Source organism: Salminus brasiliensis, chromosome 19 (assembly GCF_030463535.1).
Source record: "Salminus brasiliensis chromosome 19, fSalBra1.hap2, whole genome shotgun sequence".
Taxonomy (NCBI): Eukaryota; Metazoa; Chordata; class Actinopteri; order Characiformes; family Bryconidae; genus Salminus; species Salminus brasiliensis.
The window spans coordinates 26,652,709-26,680,089 of NC_132896.1; the positions used below are offsets into that span (position 1 = coordinate 26,652,709).

At 40.9% G+C, this 27,381-nt stretch overlaps 4 protein-coding genes across 6 annotated transcripts in view; 1 reads left to right on the forward strand and 3 right to left on the reverse strand.

Moving 5' to 3' along the window:
* Positions 1 to 1,019, reverse strand: part of znf185 (zinc finger protein 185 with LIM domain) — a 30,719-nt gene extending 29,700 nt beyond the window's left edge. For all 3 annotated transcript variants that reach the window (XM_072663819.1, XM_072663818.1, XM_072663817.1), the window contains exon 1: positions 856 to 1,019. The gene's annotated coding sequence lies outside the window, so the exon portion shown is untranslated. The remainder of the gene's footprint in view (positions 1 to 855) is intronic.
* A 6,712-nt stretch (positions 1,020 to 7,731) lies between these two features.
* nsdhl (NAD(P) dependent 3-beta-hydroxysteroid dehydrogenase NSDHL) lies at positions 7,732 to 12,336 on the reverse strand. Its single transcript, XM_072663640.1, has 8 exons — positions 12,305 to 12,336; positions 12,090 to 12,154; positions 11,819 to 11,980; positions 11,514 to 11,660; positions 11,287 to 11,415; positions 10,965 to 11,107; positions 9,545 to 9,647; positions 7,732 to 8,614 (listed from the first exon to the last, which is right to left on the reverse strand). The coding sequence occupies exons 2-8, from the start codon at positions 12,108 to 12,110 to the stop codon at positions 8,282 to 8,284; spliced, it is 1,038 nt and encodes a 345-aa protein (XP_072519741.1). The 5' UTR covers positions 12,111 to 12,154; positions 12,305 to 12,336; the 3' UTR covers positions 7,732 to 8,281.
* Positions 12,337 to 13,795: 1,459 nt separating this feature from the next.
* On the forward strand, positions 13,796 to 18,099 carry cetn2 (centrin, EF-hand protein, 2). Its single transcript, XM_072663159.1, has 5 exons — positions 13,796 to 13,991; positions 14,195 to 14,353; positions 16,665 to 16,793; positions 16,879 to 17,016; positions 17,186 to 18,099. Exons 1-5 carry the CDS (start codon positions 13,989 to 13,991, stop codon positions 17,273 to 17,275), a joined length of 519 nt encoding a protein of 172 aa, XP_072519260.1. The 5' UTR covers positions 13,796 to 13,988; the 3' UTR covers positions 17,276 to 18,099.
* An 860-nt stretch (positions 18,100 to 18,959) lies between these two features.
* On the reverse strand, positions 18,960 to 26,509 carry gcna (germ cell nuclear acidic peptidase). Its single transcript, XM_072663853.1, has 12 exons — positions 26,420 to 26,509; positions 26,092 to 26,266; positions 25,242 to 25,305; positions 24,271 to 24,320; positions 24,112 to 24,178; positions 23,928 to 24,002; positions 23,031 to 23,443; positions 22,709 to 22,868; positions 21,605 to 21,749; positions 21,386 to 21,521; positions 21,010 to 21,214; positions 18,960 to 19,559 (listed from the first exon to the last, which is right to left on the reverse strand). The coding sequence occupies exons 1-12, from the start codon at positions 26,507 to 26,509 to the stop codon at positions 19,328 to 19,330; spliced, it is 1,812 nt and encodes a 603-aa protein (XP_072519954.1). The 3' UTR covers positions 18,960 to 19,327.
* Positions 26,510 to 27,381: the final 872 nt, after the last annotated feature.

Here is a 27,381-nt window from a genome sequence, read left to right on the forward strand (position 1 = left end):
CCCTGCATGTATCCCTCCACCTTGAGCGGATTTTAAAAATACTTTTTTGTGCCGAAACTCTCAGGACTATCAGCAGTACTCCAGCCTCAGACAACATATCTGTAACCATAATCCATAATAAAATAGTTCCCAGTAATGTAGCTTTTAAAACTTTGAACATTTCAGATGGGTTCTACCACCACCACTGAGAACAACTGATATTCTGTATGACTTTGCTTACATTTTGATGAGTGAATTACAGAGAAATTAAAATAATCAATAGAATTCCCCTCTAAACTCCTGAAGAACTGAAGCTTTCATCCAGTACAAATAGCGTGAACCCTATAAACCATTGGTCTGTAGTAGCAAATCAATCACAATGCATTTGAGTGCCTGACCCAACCTCATGCTTCTGCATAAAATGAGCTGAGTACCAAACAATGTGACACAAGATTAAACACTGTGACATTGCGACATGGAGAGACTTCCAAAAGCAAACAGGCAGGACAGGACAGGAGAGGGAAGAAAGCAATCATGGCGAGCAAACAGAGTGACAGGCAAATGGTTATATGAAGTCAAACAGTCTCAGAGCAACACACACCGTCAGAGGAGAGGCCCATTGCTTATGTATGCTGATCTAAGATCATCTCCCTTATCCATATTATCACATTCCCTAAGATTATGATAAGCATACCCTAGCTTAGCATGCTTGAAAAGGCCTCCACAGAAAGCGGGAAGCCGGCCTAAAACAATTTACAGGTGTTAATAAAAAAAGGTCTCCAATGAAAATGAATTCCATGACAAACAAGCTGTAAACTACTGCATAAGCTGAACCTTGGAGCACCATAAAACACTCTTTCACACATATAAACGTACCTTGGCTTAGGAAACACACATCCAACAGACTGCAGAACACCCAAAATTGGCCCAGTGTGAGCTACACAAAGCTCAGACTGGACGAGATGAAGGACTGAACAGCAGGAGTACAGTACACACTTACTCACTCAGCGATACTGAGAAAGGCTGCCTGTTTGACAGCTGTCTCCTGGAGTGAACAGGTATAGGCGTTGGCAGAGACGGACTAGCTAAGCCAGTTAGAAGTAGGCGTGTATGCGTGTGTGTGTGTGTGTGTGTGTGTAATAGTGTAATAGGAGGAGTCCTTTTCTATTTACCCAAATCTCACATTTTTTTTCTATGTGTCATTTTTCCAGACAAAGACAAGACAAGAGGTGTATGTGAGATAAACAATTCAACACTCAGAGATCTCACACAGATTCCTCCCTCTGCTGATCACAGCAGGTCTAGGATCAGTGCTAACTGCTTGAACCTTTGACAAGACCTTCCTAGGCCAGGACGGCAACACAGCTGCGAGATCAGCCACACAGGTGCAGGATGTGTCTGACCAATGGGTTCCAAAGGGACTATTTGTGTAAAGCTCAGTGAATAAGCACACAGTGTGCATGGTCTTCATTAGAGCGAAACATCAGGGGAATAATACAGCGGCATTAGAGTCAGAATCAGAAACCACACTCGGAAACGCTCTCTATGGTAATAGGTATGCAAGTATATGTAGTTTTGCCATGTAGTAAATGGGCTAAAGACTGATCCAGTCTGAGTGATGAAAATCTATATATTTTATTGGCCAATTACAGTTGCATGTTTGAGAAATGTGTCTTTGTTAAAAAGGACATTTTCACTACCCTTCAAATTCTAGAATAATCATTCAGAAAGTTTGGAAATAATGTTGAAATGTTCGAAAACACCCTTCAAAAGTTTGGAATTGCTGATCTGTCTGAAATCACCAGTGAAAAGTTCAGAAATACTGTAAAAAAAAATTGGGAATCACTGCAGGACTTCTCCCTTCAAAAGTTTGGAATCACTTTTAAAATATGTGGAATTCACATTCAAAAGTTAGGAATCACTGTTCAGAAGTTCTGAATTGCTGCTCAGAAGTTTGGAATTGCTGCTCAGAACTTTCAAAGCACTGCAAATGTTTAGAGTCATTGTTCAAAAACAGAATCAGTGTTCAAAAGTCTTTGAAATCATCAATCGACAGTTCGGAATCCTTGCTAAAAAGTTAGGAATCACTGAGTATATGTTTGGAATTACTGTAATAATACTGTACTAATAATACAAATGTGGTTGTTCATAAAATAACTCTTAATACTTTATATACATGTAAAAAACCTAATGCTAAAATTACAGGTTTCAAACAACAAATAAAACGCTGTGAGAGAGCTGTAGGTGATTACACTAACTGAGAATGCAGTATAGCATTAGGAATAAACAAAACAATATATATTTAGAAGGTTTATTTACTTTGAAAAGTTAATAATAATAATAATAATTTCATAATACTGGATCATAGTGTATTGTTTACTAATATCCATGCCATAACAGTTATCCCATTAAACTTTACATTGTACTTTACTATCAGTTTCACGTCTCACTTTTATATAACACAGCATCAAAGTTATTAATGTGACGAGTGTTGTTGTTATTGTTCATTGCTCATTTACTTAAACTAACCTTAAAATGTTCTTAAATAATGAATTAATACAACATTCATATCCATCTTTCACATCAAATCCATATTCTCCATATTATAACAGAGTGTTACGCTCTAAAAATGCATGTTGTGTCACATCACTGCTGACAGCAGGACAGGAAAAGAACTGCTGACTGGCTCTCTGTGGACAGTGTTATTTACCTGTGGGACGAGCTGCGTTGTCACTGGCAACACAAAATACGGAGGTGTGGCTCCGACAGTGCTCTGTGAAACACACACCCATAAAGCACTAGACCGTTTCACAGCTTAGGTGGAGGAATAAAAGCGGTCATCCTCACCTTAGGTTGGTTGGTCAGGAACAACTCAAGAACACCAGTGTCACAGTCTACAGTCCAGCAAGTCTGCCGACTGCCTTCTTCGTAATTTAACTCTATTTTCTTCAGCATAACCTCAAACCAATCAGCTAGACAGTTGAAACTTGGACACAATGTGGGTATTCCAACTGGGCAGTATCTCCAAACTGTATCTCTCAAAGGTGGTTTGTGGAGTGGATAAAACAGGGTAACTTTAAGCTTTCAAACAAGCCTTCCCAAAGTCCTGACCTCAATCCTATCAAAAATATGAGAACTGTGCCTAAAGGTTGGTTCTGTGCCAGGAAACCAATACATTTAATTAAACGGTACCAACTCTGCCAGAAACAGTGGTCAAATATCTTTTCAGATGTCTGCCTGAACTTTGTTGCTGTCTACCAAAAGCTTCTGTTCAAGTGGGCACCTTTCTGATCATTTAACCAAATATTAGGTGTGTGTATATGTATATTTTTTTACTTGACTTTTGATATCAGAAAGAAATCACTGAAAGGCCAACATTGCCATGATATTGATGTCCATAAGTGTATGTAAACAGAGACTTTACAAATGAGGAGATCGGTCACTAGTTGAAATATGAATGGGAGTCCTGTAATGCTCAACATGGCATCTGTTTACGAAAAAACGTCCTGCCTGTCAACAAATATAGCCAATTAGCTCGCTGGTTACACCACCCCATCGCCCAATGTGTGTACCCAGAACAAGCAGCAAAATAAGGTTTTCAAGCATTTTTTAGCCAAACGCTATAAACTATTCATGAAGTATTCAGATTTTATCAGTGATTAGAGTATTTTAGCCTCTCTGAATTAATTCATATGAATCCTGGTCTCACATGACTGGGAAAACTGCCCAGCGGTGTTGCAAAGATGGCCATCGAGTTGACAGACTCGCCTTTAAGGATATTGATGTAAATCTCTGAACACAAGTCCAGATGCTTTGTAACTTTCACACAAATAAAGATTGGCCTCCAAACTTCCACAGGTTTTGACCCAGCATCTGCATCTCCACTCAGAGTTTCTCTGTACCTTTTCCTCTTCTGCCCTGGGCTGGACAAGCGACTGCTGTGCATTCACACTCCACCAAGCGGCCCTGTAACAGTTTCACGCCAGCTACCACCTAACCCACACCACAAACAGGTTGGACAACCTGAGCTGATGTCTCTGAGTCACAAGCTCAGCTGCAATGTGTATCATTGTTCCAAGAACGCCAAGTATCTCATCAACATCCCCCTCTGTCACCATGCAGAGAACAGGAATGCGAATAATGTGCTGTGGGACAGGCTGAGCCGCATCAGCGTCTGTGTGGTCACTGTGATGTATTGTGATGTAGTGGAGATAAATGGGTGAAAGGATCCAGGCAGAGGTGGTGAAGGGCGTTAGCGATTGAGGGCGTGGAGTGGGAATATGCGCAGCACATTGCGCAATGCAAGCACACAGCCATAGTTTGCCCATTTCTAGAACATTCTTAACCCTTGTTTATATTCATATTCTACTTCAAATTGAGGAGACACTACATCAAGATTTAGTTCATTCTGTTTGTTATTACTTTGTATACAGTACTTACAGCATACTACTGAAGCAGAACTTAGCACTGTGTTACAGTCAGAAACCACTTTTCATTGATTTACTTTCCATTCATTCCAGTCATTCATTCTCCACTTTTAAGGAGATTAGATAAGATGATTCACCTCCATAAAGAAGGAGAAAGTCAAGTAAATAAGCTTCAAAAACTGGGAGTTGATAGATCTCCTAACAACCGTGCAAGACCTGAGGCTCAGTATTGTGTGTGGCCTCCACGTGCCTGTATGACCTCCCGACAATGCCTGAGCATGCTCCTGATGAGGATCTCCTCCCAGACCTGGACTAAATCATCCGCCAACTCCTGGACAGTCTTTGAACCTGCTTTCATCTGTGAAGAGCACAGGGCGCCAGTGGCAAATTTGCCAATCCTGGTGTTCTCTGGCAAATGCCAAGCGTCCTGCACGGTGTTGGGCTGTGAGCACAACCCCCATCTGTGGACGTCGGGCCTTCATACCATCCGCATGGAGTCGGTTTCTAACTGCGGACACATGCACATTTGTGGCCTGCTGGAGGTCATTTTGCAGGGCTCTGGCAGTGCTCCTCCTGTTCCTCCTTGCACAAAGGCGGAGGTAGCGGTCCTGCTGCTGGGTTGTTGCCCTCCTACAGCCTCCTCCACGTCTCCTGGTGTACTAACAGACACAGCAAACCTTCTTGCCACAGCTCGCATTGATGTGCCATCCTGGATGAGCTGCACTACCTGAGTCACTTGTGTGGGTTGTAGAGTCCGTCTCATGCTACCACGAACCTTCAAAAGTGATCAAAACATCAGCCAGAAAGCATAGTTACTGAGAAGTGGTCTGTGGTCCCTAGCCTGCAGAACCACTCCTTTATTGAGTTTGTCTTGCTAATTGCCAATAATTCCACCTGTTGTTTATTCCATTTGCACAACAGCATGTGAAATTGATTGTCAATCAGTGTTGCTTCCTAAGTGGACAGTTTGATTTCACAGAAGTTTGATTTACTTGGAGCTATATTGTGTTGTTTAAGTGTTCCCTTTATTTTTTTAGTATAATAGTATATATATAACAGACACATAAAGGGTTTTATATATATATATATATATATATATATATATATATATATACAGTCATGCCCGAAAGTATTCATACCCCTGTCAAAGTTTGACTTAAATTTACTTTTATTTAACCAGAAATTATATTTTTGCCTGGAAATGACACAGGCATCTCCCAGGAGATAACACAATGATGTACAAGAGGCATCATTGTGGGAAAAAATATTTCTCAGCTTTTATACACATTTGAACAAAAAGTGGCATGTCCAAAATTATTCATACCCTTCTCAATAATTAATAGAAAAGCCTTTATTGGCTATTACAGCAATCAAACGCTTCCTGTAATTGCTGACCAGCTTTTTGCATGTCTCCACTGGTATTTTTGCCCATTCATCTTTAGTGATGAGCTCCAACTCTTTGAGGTTCGAGGGTCTCCTTGCCATCACCCTGATCTTTAGCTCCCTCCACAGATTCTCAATTGGATTCAAGTCAGGACTCTGGCTGGGCCACTGCAAAACATTAATGTTTTTGTCTGCTAACCATTTCTTCACCACTTTGGCTGTGTGTTTTGGGTCGTTGTCGTGCTGAAATGTCCACCGGTTCCCAAGGCCAAGTTTCTCTGCAGACTGCCTGATGTTGTTGTTGAGAATCTTGATGTATTGCTCTTTTTTCATGGTGCCATTTACTGCGATCAAGTTCCCTGGTCCATTGGCTGAAAAACACCCCAAAACATTAGGTTCCCACCACCATGTTTGACAGTGGGGATGGTGTTCTTAGGGTTGAAGGCTTCTCCTTTTTTACGCCAAATGGTGCACACATCATTGTGGCCAAACAATTCAATTTTTGTTTCATCTGACCATAAAACAGAACACCAGAAGTCTTCTTCTTTGTCCAGATGAGCATTTGCAAAGGTCAAGCGGGCTTTTGTGTGCCTTTTCTGGAGAAGTGGTGTCCTCCTTGGCCTGCGTCCGTGGAACCCAGCAGTGTGCAGTGTCCGTTGAACTGTCTGCCTTGAGATGTCGCCACCAGCAGAGTCACCTCCACCTCCAGATTCACCAGGATGGCCTTGGTGGTGATCCTTGGATTTTTCTTCACCTCTCTCACTATTCTCCTGGCCAGCACAGGTGTCACTTTTGGCTTCCGACCACATCTTCTGAGATTTTCCACAGTGCGGAACTTCTTGTATTTTTTAATAATACTTTGCACTGTAGCCACTGGAACTTGAAAACATTTTGATATGGCTTTATAGCCCTTTCCTGACTTGTGAGCGGCCACAATGCACAGCCGCAGGTCCTTAGTGAGCTCCTTTGTCTTAGCCATGACTGTCCACAAACCAACTGCAGAGAGCTGCTGTTTTTCTCCTGTTGAGTTGATTAAAACAGCTGTTCCCAATGAATCAGGGTAATTAGGATGCTTTAAAACAGCTTGGACTATTTGGAATGGTATAGAACTTTGGATTTTCCCATATACTGTGACAGTTTTCAAAGGGTATGAATAATTTTGGACATGCCACTTTTTGTTCAAATGTGTATAAAAGCTGAGAAATACTTTTTCCCACAATGATGCCTCTTGTACATCATTGTGTTATCTCCTGGGAGATGCCGGTGTCGTTTCAAGGCAAAAATATAACTTCTGGTTAAATAAAAGTAAATTTAAGTCAAACTTTGCCAGGGGTATGAATACTTTCGGGCATGACTGTATATATATAAAAGAAAAAATATATATACATACATGCTAACGTTAGAAAATCTACACTGAACCACCTTCCTGCCTAACAGGACATGACTAGCTAACATTAGTTCTTCATCATTTTGTGTTTATCAGGCACTTCTTTTCTGCCAGATTCTTTCCAGTGGTCCTGCTCCGTTTAGTCTCTGTTACGTGTCTGTAGGCTTTTTGAAAATGTGCAAAAAACACAGATTTTTACATTTTTAAAAAGACAGGCTGATCTTTGAAGGCATGGAAAAATCTCCCGGCCGATTTGCGCAAAAATGCAAGCAAATCTGAAAAGACTGGAAGCTATGATAATGGTAAAGAGTGGATGCACTGAACATTGAAACATCTGGTATTATATGTAGTTGTTGAGGCTTCCGTGTCATTTTCTGTAAATTAACTCATCCTTTGCCCGTCCCCCGTGACACAGAACAATAAATAATCAGTACATAAAGGGTTATTTAACTGGAAGTCTGTGCTTTTGATAGCAAAAATGTGTCCATTAAAAATCAAAATGTAAGACAACAATATTTATTTATTGAGTAATGTATTGAGAAAGTGAACTGTTCATATAAAATATAAAGTCTTTAAACTGTCTTTGTAGAACCATCAATGAATGGACATTATTCAAAAATACAAAAAACGGCACTGGGCAGCAAAATATAAAGCTTATAGCTATTTATATTGACCCCAATAAAAAACACATTGGGAGAGGTACAAAGAAGTACTTTGTTAATTAAATTGCCTACACAGTAAACATGGGTAATCCAGCATATTTCAGGTTCAAAACGCTGCAAGAGAATGAGAATCAAAGGCTTCACAGCATGCAAAGGTCTATTTTTTTTTACTGCAGTCAAGATGCATAAACACATGCAAGAACCTGACCACAGATGAGTGTTTTGTCTACATTATGCTTCATGAATAGCAGCCCAGCAAATATTAATGACAGTGGACTAAACTCTGCAGCCAGTATCTTGAACAAAAGTTCTGTCTGTTTAAATTTACAGTGCCTGAGATCATTGGCCAAAATAAATATCAGTCTAGATCAGCACTCCTATGTTATATGAGTCTAAATTATACAGACTCATTCACAGCCAACTGAAAAGGGCTCGCTCAGATACTAGGCCCCCCTCCGCAGATGTGGGTAGCTGGCCACAGTTTGGGCTATAGCCTCCTGCAAGCTCACTAGTGGCTTGTAGCCCATGTCCTGTTTGGCCCGTGCACAGCTGTAGTAGTGGTGGGTTCCAGCCAGGGCCACACGCATTGGGGTGAAAGTAGGCTTTATGGTCACCAGGGGGCGCAGCAGCAAGGTTAGCAGCCAGAGCAGCAGGGCTATTCCATAGACCAGTGTGTAGGGCAGGTGGTAGCGAGGGGCATCATATCCCAGACCCACCAGCACCTGTGACATGAAGTCCCAAAAGCGGATAGGCTCATCATTAGTTATGTGGTAAGCCTGTGAGGAAAGGAAAACGACAGAATGGATTTAGGGAGGCAATGCGGCACATCAAGATGTTCAGTAAATGTGGGTTCCTTTTCGATTAAACTGGCCAATGGGAGATTTTTTTTAAATAGCCATATTTTTTTTCCTTTTAATGGACAAAGTTGGCATTATAAATTCTTAGATAAAACAATGTATGTCAACTGTCTATTTAAATGATATACACCTAATATAAACACATTTACCATAATGAAGATAATCGCTTAGACAGCATTTTTTTTATTACACAGTTCTACAATGTTTAATGTTTTAGTGATCTTCAATTCCCACTAGCTACAACATCTATCAGACGATGCCAACAATGCTGGGAAGGTGAAAGCCTCCTCTGACTCGAATCCAGCCAGGTTCGTCTTTTTGACCTGCCACTAATTCAACACCATTGGACAGCTGAACATGCTTGGAGAAAAAAGGGGGTGGTGCTTTGGCAGGTGGTACCCTATTTAGGTCCAGAAGGGCGGAAACCCAGCACAGTTTGGTGAATACCCAGCGTAAACACATGAGACACACCTGACACACCTACTTAACCTGGCAATTAACTGATGATCTTATCCAGGTGTGTTTGAGTAGGGACATCAACACGTTGTACTGGATTGCGGCCTTTCAGGAAAGAAACTGGGCACCTTTGCTTCTCTGTCCTAACGTCAACGCTTCACCTCTACAGAACAGTCTTGGCAATCATGTAATCGGCACAATTAAAACATACGGCCAATTAAAGCATCCCCACCCCAATAATGCACTGCCGTTGTTATGTGTTATACAGTGTAGAAAGACTTGTGTGTGTGTGTGTCTGTAATTATAGAATAATTAACATAATTATATAAAAATATATAAATGTAAATATGCGTGCGCACACACACATACACACACACACACATATATACCCACCTTTCCACAAAGTGGGGAGTCTGCCTTTAGATATTCAGCAGCTAAGATGTGACCATGAACTACATTCTCCACAAAAGTGAAGTCCACCAAGTTTGATCCATCTCTGCCAAAAAAAATAAAATAAATAATAATAATAATAATAAAAAAATAAAAAAAAATAATAATAATAAATAAATATATATATATATATATATATATAAATATTAATAAATCATCATCTTGCCAGATCGAAACGTCCAGACGCAGCCCCCCTATGCAGTCTAATGGATGAAGGCAGTTAAATTAGCTTCTACCACATATCAAATATTGATCTGATCTTTTCCTCCAGGACAAAAAATAATGGATTCTGTTTCATCACTTTCTGATTCGGCTTGTGTTCGCACACTATTCAGCAAATAATCTTGCCACCCAAATCCGATCAAGGTCAGGAAATAGATGCAAAAAGAAAATCTGATTTCCTTTGTTGCTGTCTATAAACATTACATTTTAAATTACGATTTTTCTTTCTTTTGGAGAGATTAAATATAGTCGTTCCTGCATTAAAATACGCATTATTACCAGTTCATGATTAACTATTAAAATTAACACAATTACACAACTGATTTACACAATTACCCATTAAAATTAATGACTAATATACGTTTATGTTAGACCTCAAAAGGCAATGAGGGAGTGTCCCTGTTTTAAAATATGTTAGGAGAAATATGATTATGTGAGGGAAAAAATTATGCAGAATGTGCTTCTGCTCTGTTATGTGTGTTGAAATACTACCGACATCACAGAGTCAATTTGTTCTGCCAATGTCCCTAAAGACAGCCTGCCACCTAGTGGTTATTAGAATTCATGCAACAAACGAGGAAGTGTGTTTTCAGACCTCATGAACAGTGTAGTTAGAACAACATTTAGAGATGTCATGATACCACCTTTTCATTCTGATAACGCCACACTATTTTTTATTTAGGAAAAAAACAAACAAAAGTCTGTTCAAAGTACTGTGTAGTCATGTCTTGGGGGCGTCTTTAATGTTTTAATGTTAATGTGGCCGATATGAGAAAATTGGCTCAGAATAATATTTATTTTTTCTGGAGAGGTCAGGTTGGACAATTTAAGATTAGAGGAGGATAACATGACAATGGTTTACTGCAATAAAATTATTGTTATTGTGGTAAATAATATGTTGGTCTGAGCATATTGTAGATATCTGCAGAACTTGAACTTGAAGAGCAAAATAAGATTTAGCTGGATTTAGCTGCTGCATTTTTTTTTATAAAATAAAAAATCTGGCACTATTGGTGCCTTCTGTCTGCGTGTCTAAATATTGTGATAAATATTGTATTGTGAGTATAACCATATTTGGGGTTACTGTTTACTGGAGCTATCTAATGTGTCTAATGACCCATCCAAAGTCTTTCTCACTTACCCAATGATGAACTTCATCTTTCCTCGACGGGCTGTATCTACAAGAATGGGCACAAGCTGGGGGTCTCGAGGGCCAAAGATGCCATGAGGACGAATCGCCACGGTCAAGAAACCTTTTTCTTTATTGCTGGCCTGTAAGACTAGCTAGAATGCAGAAAGAGCGACAGATTCATTACACAAACAGGCGAGGATTTGAAGATCAGAGTTTCTAAGTTGTAGTCGTGGAAGTCAACATTTACTGCACAGTTACAGTACAGGGTCCTTGAAACCAAATCATATCATTAGGTAATGATCAAGACCTTCTGTTGAATCAGCATATTTACCTTCTCCTGTAGGATTTTGGTCTCTGTATAATAATCGATGGGCTTTTTTGCATAAGGCAAATCCTCCTGTCCATTTTTGATGTCCGTTCCTTCAAACACCACACTGGCACTGCTGGTTAGGACCAGTTTCTGCCAAACGCATAAGAAGATCTTGGCTTACTGGACAATTCAATGTGCAGTCATCACCCACCCAGTGGAAGCTGGAAATGGACTGAAGCGTTCTCTACCTGTACTCCAGCCTCTTGGCAGGCTTGGATGACCGTGCGCGTGCCCTCAACATTAACCCTCTGGAATAGGGCTTGGTCATCACTAAAAGGGGCAGGAGAGGCACAGTGAAACACTAACGATACATCCTTCAGAGCTGTAAGCAAAGCCTGGGGAAACAAAAGGAAGCAAGGAAATGTGTGTAAAAACAATAACCAAAATGTGGACTTCCTTAAAGAGCCCTGTCCTACAGTTTGTCTCTGATTTTAATAAAAAGATGGACATAAATACTTTGTGAGGGTCTGTGAGCTTGAGATGGCCTGTTCACCTGTTTATCACAGAGGTCCCCTTGATGAAACGTGACCCCAGGAAGCTCGTAGCTCTGTCTGATGTCAAAAACAGCCACTGAGTAGCCCTTGTCCAGCAGTTTTTCAACAAGATGCCTGCCCAAAAACCCAGAGCCTCCTATGACAGCACACCGCTTGCTGCTCTGGTGAGAGTAAACATTAACCCAGTGATTAGGAGGTCTCGCAGTTGTGCGAACCACTGTCCAGGTGAAGCAGAATAAAGTTTAGCTGAAACTGAAAGACTACACTCACCGACCGGACACGTGTCGCCATAACTAATGCCTCTTTCTTAACGAGTGAGCGGACTGACCACAGCCCTGGGGAGGCAAATAGACGTCAAGTCAAAAAGCAGGTTATCACATGTTAGCTAGGCTACATCAACATCTCTGAAGCTAACAGGACTAAGTGAGCCCCTCTCATCCACAGACTGTGTAAATCTCGACACTTATCTAAGTCTCCCGACTCACCTGAACAAGTCAGCCGAAGAGCGGAGGCGCCGTGGACCCGCGGGGGAGAAGCACTATGAACACGATCAGCTGAGAGTGGAGGGCGCTGCCATTGGCTGATCTCATTCTCTGCTGTCACGTTCACACACACGTCTGACCAATGATGGCGAGCTGACGTCACATTACACCATTCCATAGACAAATCAGTAAGCAGCACTATCACACGGCCCGCCTCCTCCGTGAGCGGTCGTGCCTTCAGAGGCGGTCCGTTCAGACCAGGCACACATTTACTGTATTTGTCCAAAAATAAATAAATGAATTAATTAAGGAATAAAAATTACATTAACAATTAAGTTACATTAAAAAATTAAAAAGTGAAATAATTAAAAATCATTAAAAAAAATATATAGCACGTACTGTTTGACACACTTGTGTGTTCATGTTGCAACCCAATAACTAATTGTGATGATTTATTCTCATAACAGATATTTTGTGAAATGGAAAATAGATTTGTTTTGGATGGATTTGTGGGGGAAAAAGGGAAATGTTAAATTCGGTGATATATAATATCAAAATAATTTGAACAAAACGTATTATTATCTATATATTTCTTTATTAATATAATCATATTTTTAAAGAATTTCATATTACTGTTCTGTACAGCTGTATAGACTACTGTACATACACTTAAATCACTATATACTGTATAAACGGTTTAAAAAAAAAATACAACTTTTATTTAACATAAATATGTATAATAATGAGGACCCTGCAGTTCCATGCAGTCCCTGCTCCAACTTCAAAAGGGCTTATAGACTGAAGAGCTGGGTCTGTATGTTAAGGCAGGGGATCCTTAGAGTTAGAGCTGGAACTGTAGTCTGTATTACCGTAGCTAAATGCTGCTGTGTGAATAATGTTAAACAGTGCCATGGTCACACATTCACTAAAATTCCCATTTTTTGTGAATGCCTCATATATTTATGTCAGGAATGGAAAAATAGAAGTAAATAAATAAATAAAAAACAGTGTTCATGTCGTTTTCGACCAAAACCACAAGTCATTTGCAGGATTTTTCAAGGAAGACCAGAATGGCAATATAACACTACGCAAAGGTGTCACTAGGGGGCAGCCAACTTTGTTTGGCAAGCAATGACATTTATAATATTATTTTTGATTCAATATTATTATTTTTGCCACATGTTATGATACATTTACGAGTACCGACTGCTTGGATATTTACTGTCCACTATAAAAAAAATTACATTTTCGGACATTTTCCGAAATGTTTATGTAGCCTAACACCACGGTGTTATTTCACTGAGACTATTTTTTGAGATCAGTGCTCCTTTCCACATTTCACCTGCCATTAAACTTCCACCCTTGTGAATTTGCCTGAAGTGTGGCGAATGGTATGCTGCCCATTAGTTTCCTGAGAAGGTGGGCCTAAAACCACAAGGACCAATCAGCGCCGGCACAGGCCACCAGCCAATCGGAGCTCACTGCACGGTGGAAACAGGGAGGAGGGGGATGCTGCGAGTACGAAGGTGTCGTGAGGTCCAGTGATGTAGCCTGGTATTTTCTCCATAGCTGTGTAATCTCTCTCCAGACCTGTGTCATTTCAAAAGACGAGTATATTGCTTACCACACAGTGCCGGGTCCTGAACAGCACCACTGGTCGTTTGTAACTGGTGATCTCGGGGTTGTAATGGTGAGTCATATCCATACCCATACCCATCTGTTGAGATGTCAATCGAGGTGGCAGCTCTGTTTCTGTACGCACCAGCGGTTCGTGTAACATCTTGTGTTGTCTTATGGGTTTCAGTATCGTTCTGCTTTCTGGACACTTTAGTCGTGATGAACAGGCGCGTGCTGATGGTCCAGTCTCTCTTACGCTGCTTCTGTGTCCTATAGGCCACTAGCGCCAAGAGGCCATCGCTTGGAGCCGTGGCTCCCCGTAAGAAAACCAGTCCTAAGCCTGAACTGACCGAGGAAATGAAGCAGGAGATACGAGAAGCCTTCGAGCTGTTTGACACTGATGGTTCTGGCCACATTGAGGTGAAGGAGCTGAAGGTGAGTGAGTGCAAAATGCAGGCATTTATATATGTTACATATACAGTGGGGGAAAAAAAGTATTTAGTCAGTCACCAGTTGTGCAAGTTCTCCCACTTAAAAAGATGAGAGAGGCCTGTAATTGACATCATAGGTAGACCTCAACTATGAGAGACGAAATGAGAAAAAAAAAATCTAAAAATCACATTGTCTGATTTTTAAAGAATTTATTTGCAAATAATGGTGGAAAATAAGTATTTGGTCACCTACAAACAAGCAAGATTTCTGGCTGTCACAGACCTGTAACTTCTTCTTTAAGAGGCTTCTCTGTCCTCCACTCATTACCTGTATTAATGGCACCTGTTTGAACTGGTTAACAGTATAAAAGACACCTGCCCACAACCTCAAACAGTCACACTCCAAACCCCACTATGGTGAAGACCAAAGAGCTGTCGAAGGACACCAGAAACTAAATTGTAGACCTGCACCAGGCTGGGAAGACTGACTCTGCAATAGGCAAGCAACTTGGTGTGAAGAAATCTACTGTGGAGCAATAATCAGAAAATGGGAGACCTACAAGACCACTGCTAATCTCCCTCGATCAGGGGCTCCACGCAATATCTCAGCCCGTGGGGTCAAAATGATCATAAGAACAGTGAGCAAAAACCAGAACCACACGGGGGGACCTAGTGAATGACCTGCAGAAAGCTGGGACCAACGTTACAAAGGCTACCGTCAGTAACACACTACGCCGCCAGGGACTCTTGCAGATCTTGCAGTGCCAGACGTGTTCCCCTGCTTAAGCCAGTACATATCCGGGCGCGTCTGAAGTTTGCTAGAGAGCATTTGGATGTTGTGGAAGAGTATTGGGAAAATGTCTTGTGGTCAGATGAAACCAAAGTAGAGCTGTTTGGTACAAACACAACTCGTTGTGTTTGGAGGAGAGTGAATGCTGAGTTGCATCCAAAGAACACCATACCAACTGTGAAGCATGGGGGTGGCAACATCATGCTTTGGGGCTGTTTCTCTGCAAAGGGACTAGGACGACTGGTCCGTGTACATGAAAGAATGAATGGGGCCATGTGTTGTGAGATTTTGAGTGCAAACCTCCTTCCATCAGCAAGGGCATTAAAGATGAAACGTGGCTGGGTCTTTCAGCATGACAATGATCCCAAGCACACTGCCAGGGCAACAAAGGAGTGGCTTCGAAAGAAGCATTTCAAGGTCCTGGAGTGGCCTAGCCAGTCTCCAGATCTCAACCCCATAGAAAACCTTTGGAGGGAGTTGAAAGTCTGTGTTACCTGCCAACAGTCCCAAAACATCACTGCTCTAGAGGAGATCTGCATGGAGGAATGGGCCAACATACCAGCAACGGTGTGTGCCAACCTTCTGAAGACTTACAGAAAACATTTGACCTCTGTCATTGCCAACAAAGGATATATAACAAAGTATTGAGATGAACTTTTGTTATTGACCAAATACTTATTTTCCACCATTATTTGCAAATAAATTCTTTCAAAATCAGACAATGTGATTTTCAGAATTTTTATTTCTCATTTTGTCTCTCATAGTTGAGGTCTACCTATGATGTCAGTTACAGGCCTCTCTCATCTTTTTAAGTGGGAGAACTTGCACAATTGGTGACTGACTACTTTTTTCCCCACTGTTTGTACCACCTGGTTCCCAAATCAGTCCTGGATAAGTCAGTCTTTTAGATACAAACAAAGTCATTCAGGAGTGTTTTGGTCAAAAATGAGCCACTCAGAATCCAGTCATGTTGGTGGCAGTGATAGAAACCAGACATCCCAAGCATTTAATGCGGACAAATTCATCACAGAAAAGGATTACACAAAAATGGTTAATGGTGTTGACAGATGGCTGAGAAACTGTTTTTTTAAGGTTTGGCCTACTTGACATTTTTAAAATCCAAGCATGGCCTCCGTACATCCACCCATCCATCCCTCCATCTTCTTATCCAAATCTTCCTGGAAAGGAATGAGGTGGGTCTGGAGTGGACCTGGAATCTGTACCAAGGCCAAAGGCAGGAATCCAAGCATGGCGTAAAGAGTCAAAATTTGTTACATTTAGCATTAATTTACCATTACCAACATCAAATGTAAAAACTGGTCATTTTAGACAGCGAATAAACCGGCTACATTTACAATGTAAACATTGCATCCCCTGGTTTCTATCACCATCACTGTAAAGAGATCAGAGGCAGTACATTTCTCTACAAGTAACCATGTCACACCAGACCACCCTGAATGGCTGTTAAAATAATAATAAAACAAAATACTGGAGCTCTCTCTCAATGAAGTCTTTCATGATGCAGGTGGCCATGAGGGCCCTTGGGTTTGAGCCCAAAAAGGAGGAAATCAAAAAAATGATTGCAGATGTGGATAAGGAGGGCACTGGCAAGATCTCTTTCAGTGACTTCCTCACAATCATGACCCAAAAGATGGTGAGTGAGATTTACACACTGGTCCTGAAATGTTGATAATGCCATTGCCCAGTAAGGTTGTTTACCTCTCAGTGGTCTCTTCAAGGCTGAGAAGGATTCCAAAGAGGAGATTCTAAAGGCCTTCAGACTGTTTGACGATGACGAAACTGGAAAGATATCATTCCGTAACCTAAAGCGAGTTGCCAAAGAGTTGGGGGAGAACCTCACTGATGAGGAGCTTCAGGTGAGAACCTTACTTGGCTGAAAGTAGCCTACACACCATCAGACCATGTATGTATGCCTGATGTTAACATTGCACAGTGTTGGGTGGTCTCTGATTCATAGCCTGTTGTAGAAATTCATTTCTCATATGTAAATGCTTTGATCTCCTACTGTCTGCCCTCCATCTGTAGGAAATGATTGACGAGGCAGATCGGGATGGCGACGGAGAGGTGAACCAGCAGGAATTTCTTCGGATCATGAAGAAAACGTGTTTGTACTGAATGGGTGGAAAATTACGTTAAGGAAAAATGGGTCCATTTTATTAGCAGTTCTTACAACCTAATAAGCAGTTTATAAGATTTTACAGGACCCCTGGGATTGCACAATCCTCCACTTAATTAATATCCACAAGCATTATTCCAAATCTCTAGGAGTTGAGATAATTGTCTTTGGAAAGCTGGCCCAAAAACATGCTCTTAAAGTGTGGTCACCAACCCTCCAGCTGGAGGGCTGTTACTTTTGCTGTTTAATCCCTGGAGAAAGGTGTGGAAGATTGGTTCGAAGTACTCTGCAGGAAAGCAAAGCTCCAGGCAATCAGTTTTACCTACGTAACTCTCCCAAATGCTCTCACACACAGTTTTGGAAAAGGGACCATCTTCTATTGTAGCATCTATCTATTTGGAATCAGTGTTACCTTCCGCAGTGCCTAGAATGGCCTTTGGTGGTACATAGTAAGTTTTGACCTTAGCGTCAGCCCTGTCTGAGGGTTTTGCTACCCCTCATTTACCGTACGCAGATATTTAGCCTGACTGTGCTGCTTGCTACTCCTCTGGCCATATATTCAGGGAGTTCTTCAGTGTATAATTCTTGTGCCGACCTTGTTGTGTGCCTGAGCTTTTGAAAAAGGGAAGCGTAACACCCTCTTTCTTAGATCCACAGCAGTTCTGTAAAGTGTTCTTGTGGTCGTATTTTTCCACTTTGTATTGAATGTCTCCTATTTATACTATCTTTAACTGGTATTACGTGTTTTGTACAGAAGAAACCCAGTATGACTGTTTAAAGCAAAAAAAAAAAACAATCCAAAAAAATAAAAATATATCAAGCAGTTCTTGTCACTTGTCATATTATCTTTCATGTTCGCCACCATAAGCTCCATTACGCAGGAAATAATTATGAGAGGTTCCCGACCAACACTAAAACACAAACAAGAAAAACCTTGCAGGTCTCCAATACCTTTGTTTTTTTTTTTTTGTTCTATTGAAAGCACATGTAATTGCATAAAACATCTGCACCTAGGCTTATTCACATAGCAATGCATGGGATATAATAATATTAGCATGATGCAAGCCATGGAGTTACTAGATTATAAAAGAAACTATTGGCTAATATGTCCATAATCAAGAACTTAACCCCCTCTCCATCACTGCCCTTTATAAATGGATAGTTTGTCACAGTCTAATCAAAACCTACCTTTATCTGTAATTTTTTAAAACCCAAGCATGTAATGGTAATTTACTTGTTACATTAACATACAGTTAAAATCCTTTTCTGCCATTTCCAATTCTACCATTTTTCTTATAACAGCAATGTTACAATACACGGTAGATGAGATTTGCATGTATCGGAGAAGAATTGTTAAGTATTGCTAGTGCTAAGGGGAGCTATAAATTGGTGGGTTAATTGGCAATACCAAACTGAGTGAAAAAAGACAAATGGAGGAAAATAAATATATATTTCATAGATGCTCATGTACCATGTATTGTAACAATGCTGTTATAAGAAAAATGGTAGAATTGGAAATGGAAGAAAAGGATTAACTATGTAACAAGGAAATCATCATGACTTGCTTAACTTCAATGCCCCCCTTATCTGATTCTATACAGATATGTGAAATATTTGAAAAATAATTCCATTTATTGAACAAACAAACAACATTTAAAAGATTTCTGAACATATAAAACACCAAACATTCAAGTCAAAGCAACCACAACCTCACAGTACAATACAGACGCCACATTAAAAACATACACTGAAATGCAAGGTCTTTCAGTCATGTTAAACAATGATTTCACAGTGTGTTACTGGCCTTGTTTATGTGGGTGTCATACCAGTTCATTCTGCTAAGGATCAGAAGTGTAATGCCCTTCACAAAAAGCGGTTTCACTGAGGTATTCGAGACTAGCAAAAGTGGTTATCTGTAATCAGGTCCCCACCCTCCACACAACTACATTTAGAATGAGGGAATGCAAAACCAGACTGCAGACTAGCACTATTGCTCACAAATATGACATATTACACCCTATAGACCAATGAGAAGATACCTGGGGCCAAGATCAGCTCTGGCTGAGGCGTGTCTTGCTAGCAAAGTCAGCACTGAGCTTGCGCATGACCTCGGCGTGACTCTGGCCGACTAACTCCTGCCGAACCTGCCCATAGTTCTCCTTTACAAACGTGGCAAAGGGTGTAGGTCCACGTGAATTAGACGGGGTGAGCAGGACCAGCTTCCCAGTGCACAGGGAACACACGTACTTCTCAGTGTCCAGTGACTTGGAGTGACGGCCAATCCTGGGGATAACCACAAGTGGAGATTCATTTGAACATTCAGGGTTGAGCATTAAAAGTGGAGTGTTAAAAACTATTCATTGACGGTCTTGGCATATCATGCATTCACATTCTTTGCATAGTGAGACTTTTCAGGATGTGCCAAATGCAATGCACATGTGAACTATGTTTGCAATTAGCAGGGCCTGAAAAACAAAACAAGAGCACCTAATACTAATTAATGGAATAATCTACAACATAAATATATATTTTTCTTTCATGTATTGTCCAACAGTTGCTGGCTGCTAAAGTTATCAGTCAATTTTCACACACAAACTGCAGAAACTCAGTCTTTAATACAAACGATTGGAGACTTGATTGGAAAATTAGAGGCAGCATTAATCTTTTTTTTTTTTTTCTGATGATAATTATGACCTAAAACAGGCTTTAGAGAGCAGGCAGGTGAAGCCGTTTCAAAAACAGGGAGCTACACTCCTACACAAATGAAGATGAAACAAACCATTAAATTTTGGTAAAGAACCTTTAGACCAACTTTTACACTTTTTAAAAAAAAGGTTATTCACATATACATCTTCATTTACAAAAAACGCTCAAAGAACCCTTTGTAACACATTCCTTTTTAAGACTGTAGCTGTTAGTTGTGGCTGTTCTCGGTTTTCTGCTGTGTTCCATGTCCTCAGTGCTGCCAGCTAGGAAATATTTTGTGTTATTAGCACCTTGAGACCAGACTGGGCTCTTTGGTTAAAACATAGACTCTGAACATGATTAGGATTAAAATAACCATTAAAATAAGGGCAGATCAGATCAGATCTCGATCCTGTGAATCGAATTGGAACACCAAATTAATTCAGAAGGAAATTCCTCATTTTTCATCCTGTGTGGGTGGCTTGAAGCTATAGACCTCTCCTTTTGATGTCCTTGACTTATGGGGACATTTTTAAATGCAACACAGCTGCTTTGCATTTTAGACATGGTGCCACCAATTTCCAGTTGCCAGAGGGACAGGCTTGTTTCCAAATGGGGCTGCGGTTGTTTGAACAACAGAAAAGTGACATGCATGCTCTCATCTTTTTTGGGGGTTGCGTCCGGTTACTCCTATTCTAAAAGTTAGGTCCAGGCCCATTTTATATGTTTGTTATAGCAACCATGATGGTGTTTTGTGCTCAAATTCACTAGTTTAGCCTGTATTGCTGCACAATGGATTCCCCAGTGTCAAAATGCCTCGACATTAGGAATTTGAGAGTTTAAATTCTGGTGACAAGGCACCTTAAAAAGTTATCAGTGGTATATTTGCCAATATTTATAAAACTGCAGCTCGTCAATATTAACCAACAGACATATTGTCTGCCCGTAGAAATTAGCAGTTAAACTGTTTAAATACAGTGTAAATATTTAAACACTGAGACTTCAGGAGAAAGTTGATGTTGAGCAATGAGGGGAGAGTTACACTTACGTGTTCTTGCAGCGGTTGCACTGATATTGATACTTGTAGTTAATGTCATAGCTGTGGCAGCGGGTGACCATAGGCAGCTCTGGGTGAGCCAGAGTGGCCTTACGGGCATAGATTTTCCAAAAAGGTCCGTGGCCGTCCCGCACGTTGTTTATCAGCCATGTAGCCGCATGGCACATCTCATGAACTAGTGTATCCCTTAGCCGATCTGGAAGGAAAGGAGATATTAGCAAGAAATATGGCAAATCACAGCTGAAGAGAGTTGTCCCATGTACTTTCTATACTACTGTAAGAAAACCTTCACAAAGTACAATGTTCAAGAGTGTCCTGGAAATTTAAAATGCCCCATTCAGCTTCATAATAAGAATTATCCAATTACCTGCAGAGTCGCAGACTTTAACAGACAGTTCAATCCGGGCATATCGTTTGCTGGTGATCCTCTCTTGCCCCGTGATGCAATACCCTGCCGTCTTCCGTAGCTTTGTATTCCAAGTGACTGACATGTCAGTAGGCAGCTGAATGAATTGACACTTTGAATTAGGACCAACATTACAAGTACAGGATTATCAGTTGTGCACTTCAGAAAGCACATGCTAACCTTGCTGTCAAACACACTGGTGTTATAGAGTTGATAGAGCTTCTTGGTGAGCTCCTCCTTGTTTTGCTTGAAGTTGCGGCAGTACCCAGAGCTGGGAACTGACAGAGACTGGAGGAAACAGCCGGGGGTTTTACACACAGCCACTCTGTCAGATATAGAAATAGAAAATCAGTATCACAATCACCCACACTATGGGCTGGCTTCCTAGACAAGGATGAAAATACTACAGGACTAGATTTAATTACTGTATGGGAAACTGGCCTTTTGAGTCTAAATAATTAATAAATAAATAAATAAATAAATAAATAAATAAATAATTAAATACCACCCAAGCCTGGCTCTAAATATGTCATAGGCTTGATGTATCCACAAAAAAAAGACATTTAACTCAAGAAAAGAAATATAAACCGACAAGCAATGATCTTAAAGGTGCCCTAGAATGGAAAGCTGCATTTTTATTTGCGAAGTTAAATAAGCATAGTTCGGTACATGGACATGACCTACTGTGAATCTCAAACACTTTTCCTTGAAATGCATATCCAGTACAACCAAAATAGAAAGTTAAAATGCATCAATTTCTTTACTCATTTTATTTAAGCCCCTAGAATGTACCTACACTAGCAAAAAGCCCTTATAGCCCTAAAGCTATACACAGTAAAACGCCAATGGGCATTTCAGGAAAATATGGGGTTGATAATCATTGTTCCAAGACAAGCAGCACATCCCTGCCGCATGCAAGCATGTATCTGTACTTGGCTAACATCTAACCCAGCTACAACCTCAATAGCTAGCAAACCAAGTGCTAAAAACAAAGCTATGCTATGGTGTGCGGCTCATGTGAGCGGTCACAGTGCTGTAAACCAGCCAATAAGATTAGCTCAGCATTTGTTTATGAGGCAAAGTAACAGGGTTGCAAATGGGTGTGTAAAACCACAACCATGTTATTTACAGATCAAATAACAATTTAAGAAACTTAAATGCATTCTATGACACCTTTAAAAACTGGCTGGTTATACAACACCAAGAACAGCAAAAGAATACATCTCAAATCAACTCAAATAAAGGAAAACAGCTTAAGCAGGTATACCACACACTGTCCTCTACCTGGTAAGGGGGGGTTCTCTAGGCTCAGTCTGGCTCATAGGTCTGCTTAAAGGAAGCTGTGCTGGAGTCTTGTTTACCAGTGATCCTTTTACTGGTGCACGGTCACGCTCTCTCTGACCTTTCACTGATGGGGTCACAGAGGCTGTTGCAGCTTTAGGCTCTATACAAGAGGCATAAGCAGAGAAACACCAGAAATAAGTTCACCATAACATACATACATACACACACATATATATATATATATATATAAACTGACTGTACACAATGCAAACCAAAACTTTCCAATTGAACCTAGGTTTAATATGGATGTCAATGACCTCACCTGCTGGGTGCTTGGGAGAAGCTTGAGCGCTACTGCTTCCTAACTTCTGATTCTTCCTGATGCGGTCCAGCAAGGACTGGAACTCGTCTTCCGAGCTGCCAGAGTTGTCACGCCACCCAGATTGTGTGGGAGGTGCTGAGGAAGGCGGGAGTGTGTGGACAGGAGTAAGAGGAGAGGGAAAGCGAGAGGTGCTCCTGGGTTCATATTCTTTACTGGAAACGTCCTTCTCCTGTGAGGAAGGTCTGCTTGTTTCCTGGCTTGCAGGCCGACTGTGCCGTGACCTCCAGGTGCTTTTGATAACTATGTCACTGTCGTCATCACTGTCGCTGAGAAAGACTGGGGAGTTGTACTGAGAGAGGGGTTGCTTTTCCAGCCTCTGCACAGACCTGGGGGTTTTGGGTGTCTTTGCTTTGGGTGGAAAAGAAAAAGTATGTTGCTTTACAGAGACTTTATTTTGATATTTTATTCACATTCAGGTTTAACTTTAAACGGCAAGTATGAGGTATGTTTGTACTAACATGCACATTACCAGCCTGGGCTGCTACCCAAGCTAGCCCTTGCAGACCCTGCTACAATCTCTTCAGCTAGCTAACAGCACAACATACTAACTGGACTCAAAAAGGACAGGTATCCAGTAAGACAGTAAAAAACCCGTTCCTCCTCCCTAATAAAGAATTTATAAAACATCCTGTAAATTCCATCCTCTACCTTGTTCACATGTCACTGACAAGTCTGCGCAACATTTCACCACCCTGTTACCTCCTGTTTAACCCTGTTATCTATTATTTGGGTCCACATAACTAGAACACACTAGAACTTGACAGTTCCATTGTGTTCTATTGTACAAAGCAAGACTACCAGATTTATAAACTACAGCTACAGATTTTCTAAAGGTTACCTTTAGAAATGGGTGGCTTCTTCTTCTCAACAACAAAGTCATCATCGGATTCATCCACTATGAATTGTTTAAGGCTGTAGAATAGAATAAAACAGCGAATCATAACCTTGTAAAAAAAACAAAAAACAAAAAAAAACACAAACCCAAAACAAACACACACAGAGAAGTGCAGCTCTCACTGACCTGTCATCACTTCCACTCCCAGAATGCAAGCTGAGCTTAGCCTTCGGTGTTTTGACACGACTGAGAACTATGGAAAAAAAAAAAAGGTTTACATACCTCCAAACTACAGCAGTCATAACACAGTTTAACCAAAATCTCCATAAATATTGTTTTACTTACAGTTTTCAAAACAGTCATCACTGTCTGAGGATGAAACACAAATGGGCTCCCTAAAGAGAGCGAGAGTAAGTAAATACAGACCAACCTAAATCAATACTTTCACATTTGCAAACACCAGGTCAGACTCCACCCTAACCACAGCACAGCTATTGGCTTCTGAGCAGCACAAGCAGGGGTGCAAGTTTGGTCTGACAAGTAGGTGGATGGGCGACCAACAACGGTTGGCAACAGCTGATATACAGAACAGCCAGCCAGAAACAGAAATGTTAAAAATGAGACATTTGGGATAACTCTCTTAATTTGGCTACTCTAACAAATACATATGAATGCAGTGATGATAAACCATACACAGCCCCCCAAAATGATCTTATACTAAATCAAAAAGTCAAGTCAAGTGGGTTTTATTGTCATTTCAACTACATACAGAGTACACAGTGAAACGAAACAACGTTCCTCCAGGACCATGGTGCAACATAGACAGTGCATACAAGACACAAGTGCAACACAAACAAACAAGTGCGGACAGACAACACAACACAGTACAGACCAGAGAATAATAAATAATGACGGTAGTGTGCAAAATTGTGCAATGTGCAATAAATAGAGTCCAGTGAGGTAGTAAAGTTATTAGTGCAAATGCTTGTGCAAAAAAATGCTTCCCATGTTATCTGGGGTAAATGGTTGGTTGGAGAGAGAGAGGGAGAGTGTACATGTACCAGAAAGACAGGTAGGGACATGTCCCTATGTCCCCCTGCCCCTCCCCTGAAACTGCACCATTGACCACAAGAGACCAAAGCACAAATTGCTTCAACAGTTCTTCAGCAGTAAAGCCTGAGTGACGGTTTGACACTTAGACTTTTTTTTTTTTCCTGCCACTCTTTGTGACAATTCTTAAAATAAAAAACACTATAAACTGGAAATGACACAAATAAACTGAATTACTAACTAAAGTAAAGTTTACTGACTCTCACCTTGATTCCTTGGCAGAGGAGATTGGTTTGGAACCAGTTTTCGGTGTAGCATTATACGCAAGAACTAAAAAGAGACAACAGGACATCATCACCATCACCATCACTACTGCTACTTAGGGCCGAGCAATAAATAATAAAAAATAATCAAACCTGGCATTCAGAACCTCTGATAGATGTAATCTTGCCCATGCTGATCATATACATATTTTTATCAATTTTATCCGATATATCCCCATTTTTCCCCAATTTGGACTGCCAATTACGCAACCCATAATTACTCTCACTTTGCCTGTGTGAGGGCGGATCAGCACACGACCCTCTGACGCATGCAGTCAAGCTGCCCTTTTTAAACTGCTGCAGAAGCAACATTGCCGGGCAACCAATGCGAATGGAGCATACCTGGCTTTAACAAGCCTGCAGACACCAGTGACTGCCAGCACCACCACGAAGCAATGTGGGGGACAGCGCCATATACCCACCCTCTCTGGGCCTCGGCTGCCCATGGCCAGCAAAATTACCATGATTCGAACCAGCAAACCTCTGATCCTGGTGACCTCCCCTGAACCAGCCCGGGCCCATATGCATTTCTTTAAATCTGTTAAATCATGTATTGCCCCCTTAAAAACATACTACCACTTGTGTAACCCTCTCCAGTGTAACTCCACCCCATCCAGTCAGTGACAGAGAAGCAACTTAAACACAGAGCCAACTGAGCAACCCGAGCAGCTTATCTAATCATTTATTAATCATGATCGAGGTAAAGTGTTTAATTGCGGTCACGTCACCCAGCATTTCTACTACTATTAACACTTTCATTTCCTTTCCTGCAATCAACACACACACGACTTACTCTGATCAAACTCATCATCACTGGAGTCCAGATTTAAGTTTGTATTTCCCTTCCCATGTCGATTCTCTTTGCCAGAGCCGTCGCTGTCTGAGAGGAGTGGTTTGCGTGAAAGGTCTCTGCTCAAAGCAGAAGGACTGGCCACAGCTGGACGCCTGCTTTTCAAGCTTTTTCTTAACTAGGCAGAGAATAAATAAAGAACTGGCTTCAAATGTCAGTTTTTGTCCAACAGAAAAGAATAGCAGAATCTCTCATATCTCAGAACTCCAACACAGACATACATCAACACTCACCATCAAAAAAAAAAGAAAAAAAGAAGAAGAGTACGTACCTCATCTTCAGCTCGATCAAGAGCACCAGGTTTGTCCCAGCCGAGTTTTTCAGCAACCCTCCGGAACAGCTTTTCAGTGCTGGGCTCCATTCGCAGTCTGCAAACAAGGGATATCTTTTGTAAGGTGGGACACTCACCGTCTGCGTGAAGCAGTTCATTGTACACATCTCAGACATGCCTACAACACAAACATGCCCTTTTCATTTGCTATTCGTGGCAAAGAGGTGAATCCTGAATCTGAGATTATGCACACAGATATGTAGGGGGCTAACTTAGTGAAAATATACATTAGCTATAAAACTGCTAAAACTTTGCCAAAGCCACCAACAGTTTTCTGTGCTGCAGATTTTAGAGACTTTAAACTCTTCAGGCGTGTGAAAGCAATTCTGACTGGATGGCTAGTGATGGTTCTTCTACAGGGAAGCGTTTCACACCACGACACTCTGGATGAGCTTGTTTACATCTTAAAAATACCCATATTCTGCCTGTTTACAGTTCAAACGAGCCGTAGATATGTCTTAATACCTTAAAAACCAGGCGTTGATGAAAGTATAAACGTTAGTGCTCAGATGTTTGCTCCACAGTTCGCAGTTGTGGGAAGTCTGACTTAAGGTGACATGGCTTTAGTGACTAATGAAGCTGGGCAAAGCGCAAAAGCACATGTACTAAACAGGGTGTTTTTCTATCTGCAAAATTGAATGTGAAAAACGTTTAGCCTGTTATTCAATCTCACATTTAAGCAGTTATATTCACGTATGGTTACATATCTATCTAGCTAACTGTCCAGCCCAACCTTAGCTAATTTAACCAACACAAGCTTCAGTCCTCACTATGTAGAGCTAGCTAGTTCAATTTCGACTACACCAACTTAGCTATGATGGAGTTAGCTAGCTACCTATCAGCACAAGAAAATACCTTAGCAGTCAGAAGTAGGTTAAATTCAGCTATATTTCAGAAGAGTG

Excerpts from the sequence above, each read along its gene's own strand:
- cetn2 (XM_072663159.1), top strand. Across the intron at positions 14,354-16,664 it reads TTGAGGTGAAGGAGCTGAAG|GTGGCCATGAGGGCCCTTGG; the intron begins GTGAGTGAGTGC and ends TTCATGATGCAG. Across the intron at positions 16,794-16,878 it reads CAATCATGACCCAAAAGATG|GCTGAGAAGGATTCCAAAGA; the intron begins GTGAGTGAGATT and ends GGTCTCTTCAAG.
- gcna (XM_072663853.1), bottom strand. The coding sequence starts at position 26,509 with ATGGAGCCCAGCACTGAAAAGCTGTTCCGGAGGGTTGCTGAAAAACTC. Across the intron at positions 24,003-24,111 it reads GGGAGTGGAAGTGATGACAG|CCTTAAACAATTCATAGTGG; the intron begins GTCAGTGAGAGC and ends TCTATTCTACAG. Across the intron at positions 21,750-22,708 it reads AGAGAACCCCCCCTTACCAG|AGTGGCTGTGTGTAAAACCC; the intron begins GTAGAGGACAGT and ends TATATCTGACAG.
- nsdhl (XM_072663640.1), bottom strand. The coding sequence starts at position 12,110 with ATGGCGACACGTGTCCGGTCG. Across the intron at positions 9,648-10,964 it reads AAGATGAAGTTCATCATTGG|AGATGGATCAAACTTGGTGG; the intron begins GTAAGTGAGAAA and ends TTTTTTTGGCAG. Across the intron at positions 8,615-9,544 it reads ACTCCCCACTTTGTGGAAAG|GCTTACCACATAACTAATGA; the intron begins GTGGGTATATAT and ends CTTTCCTCACAG.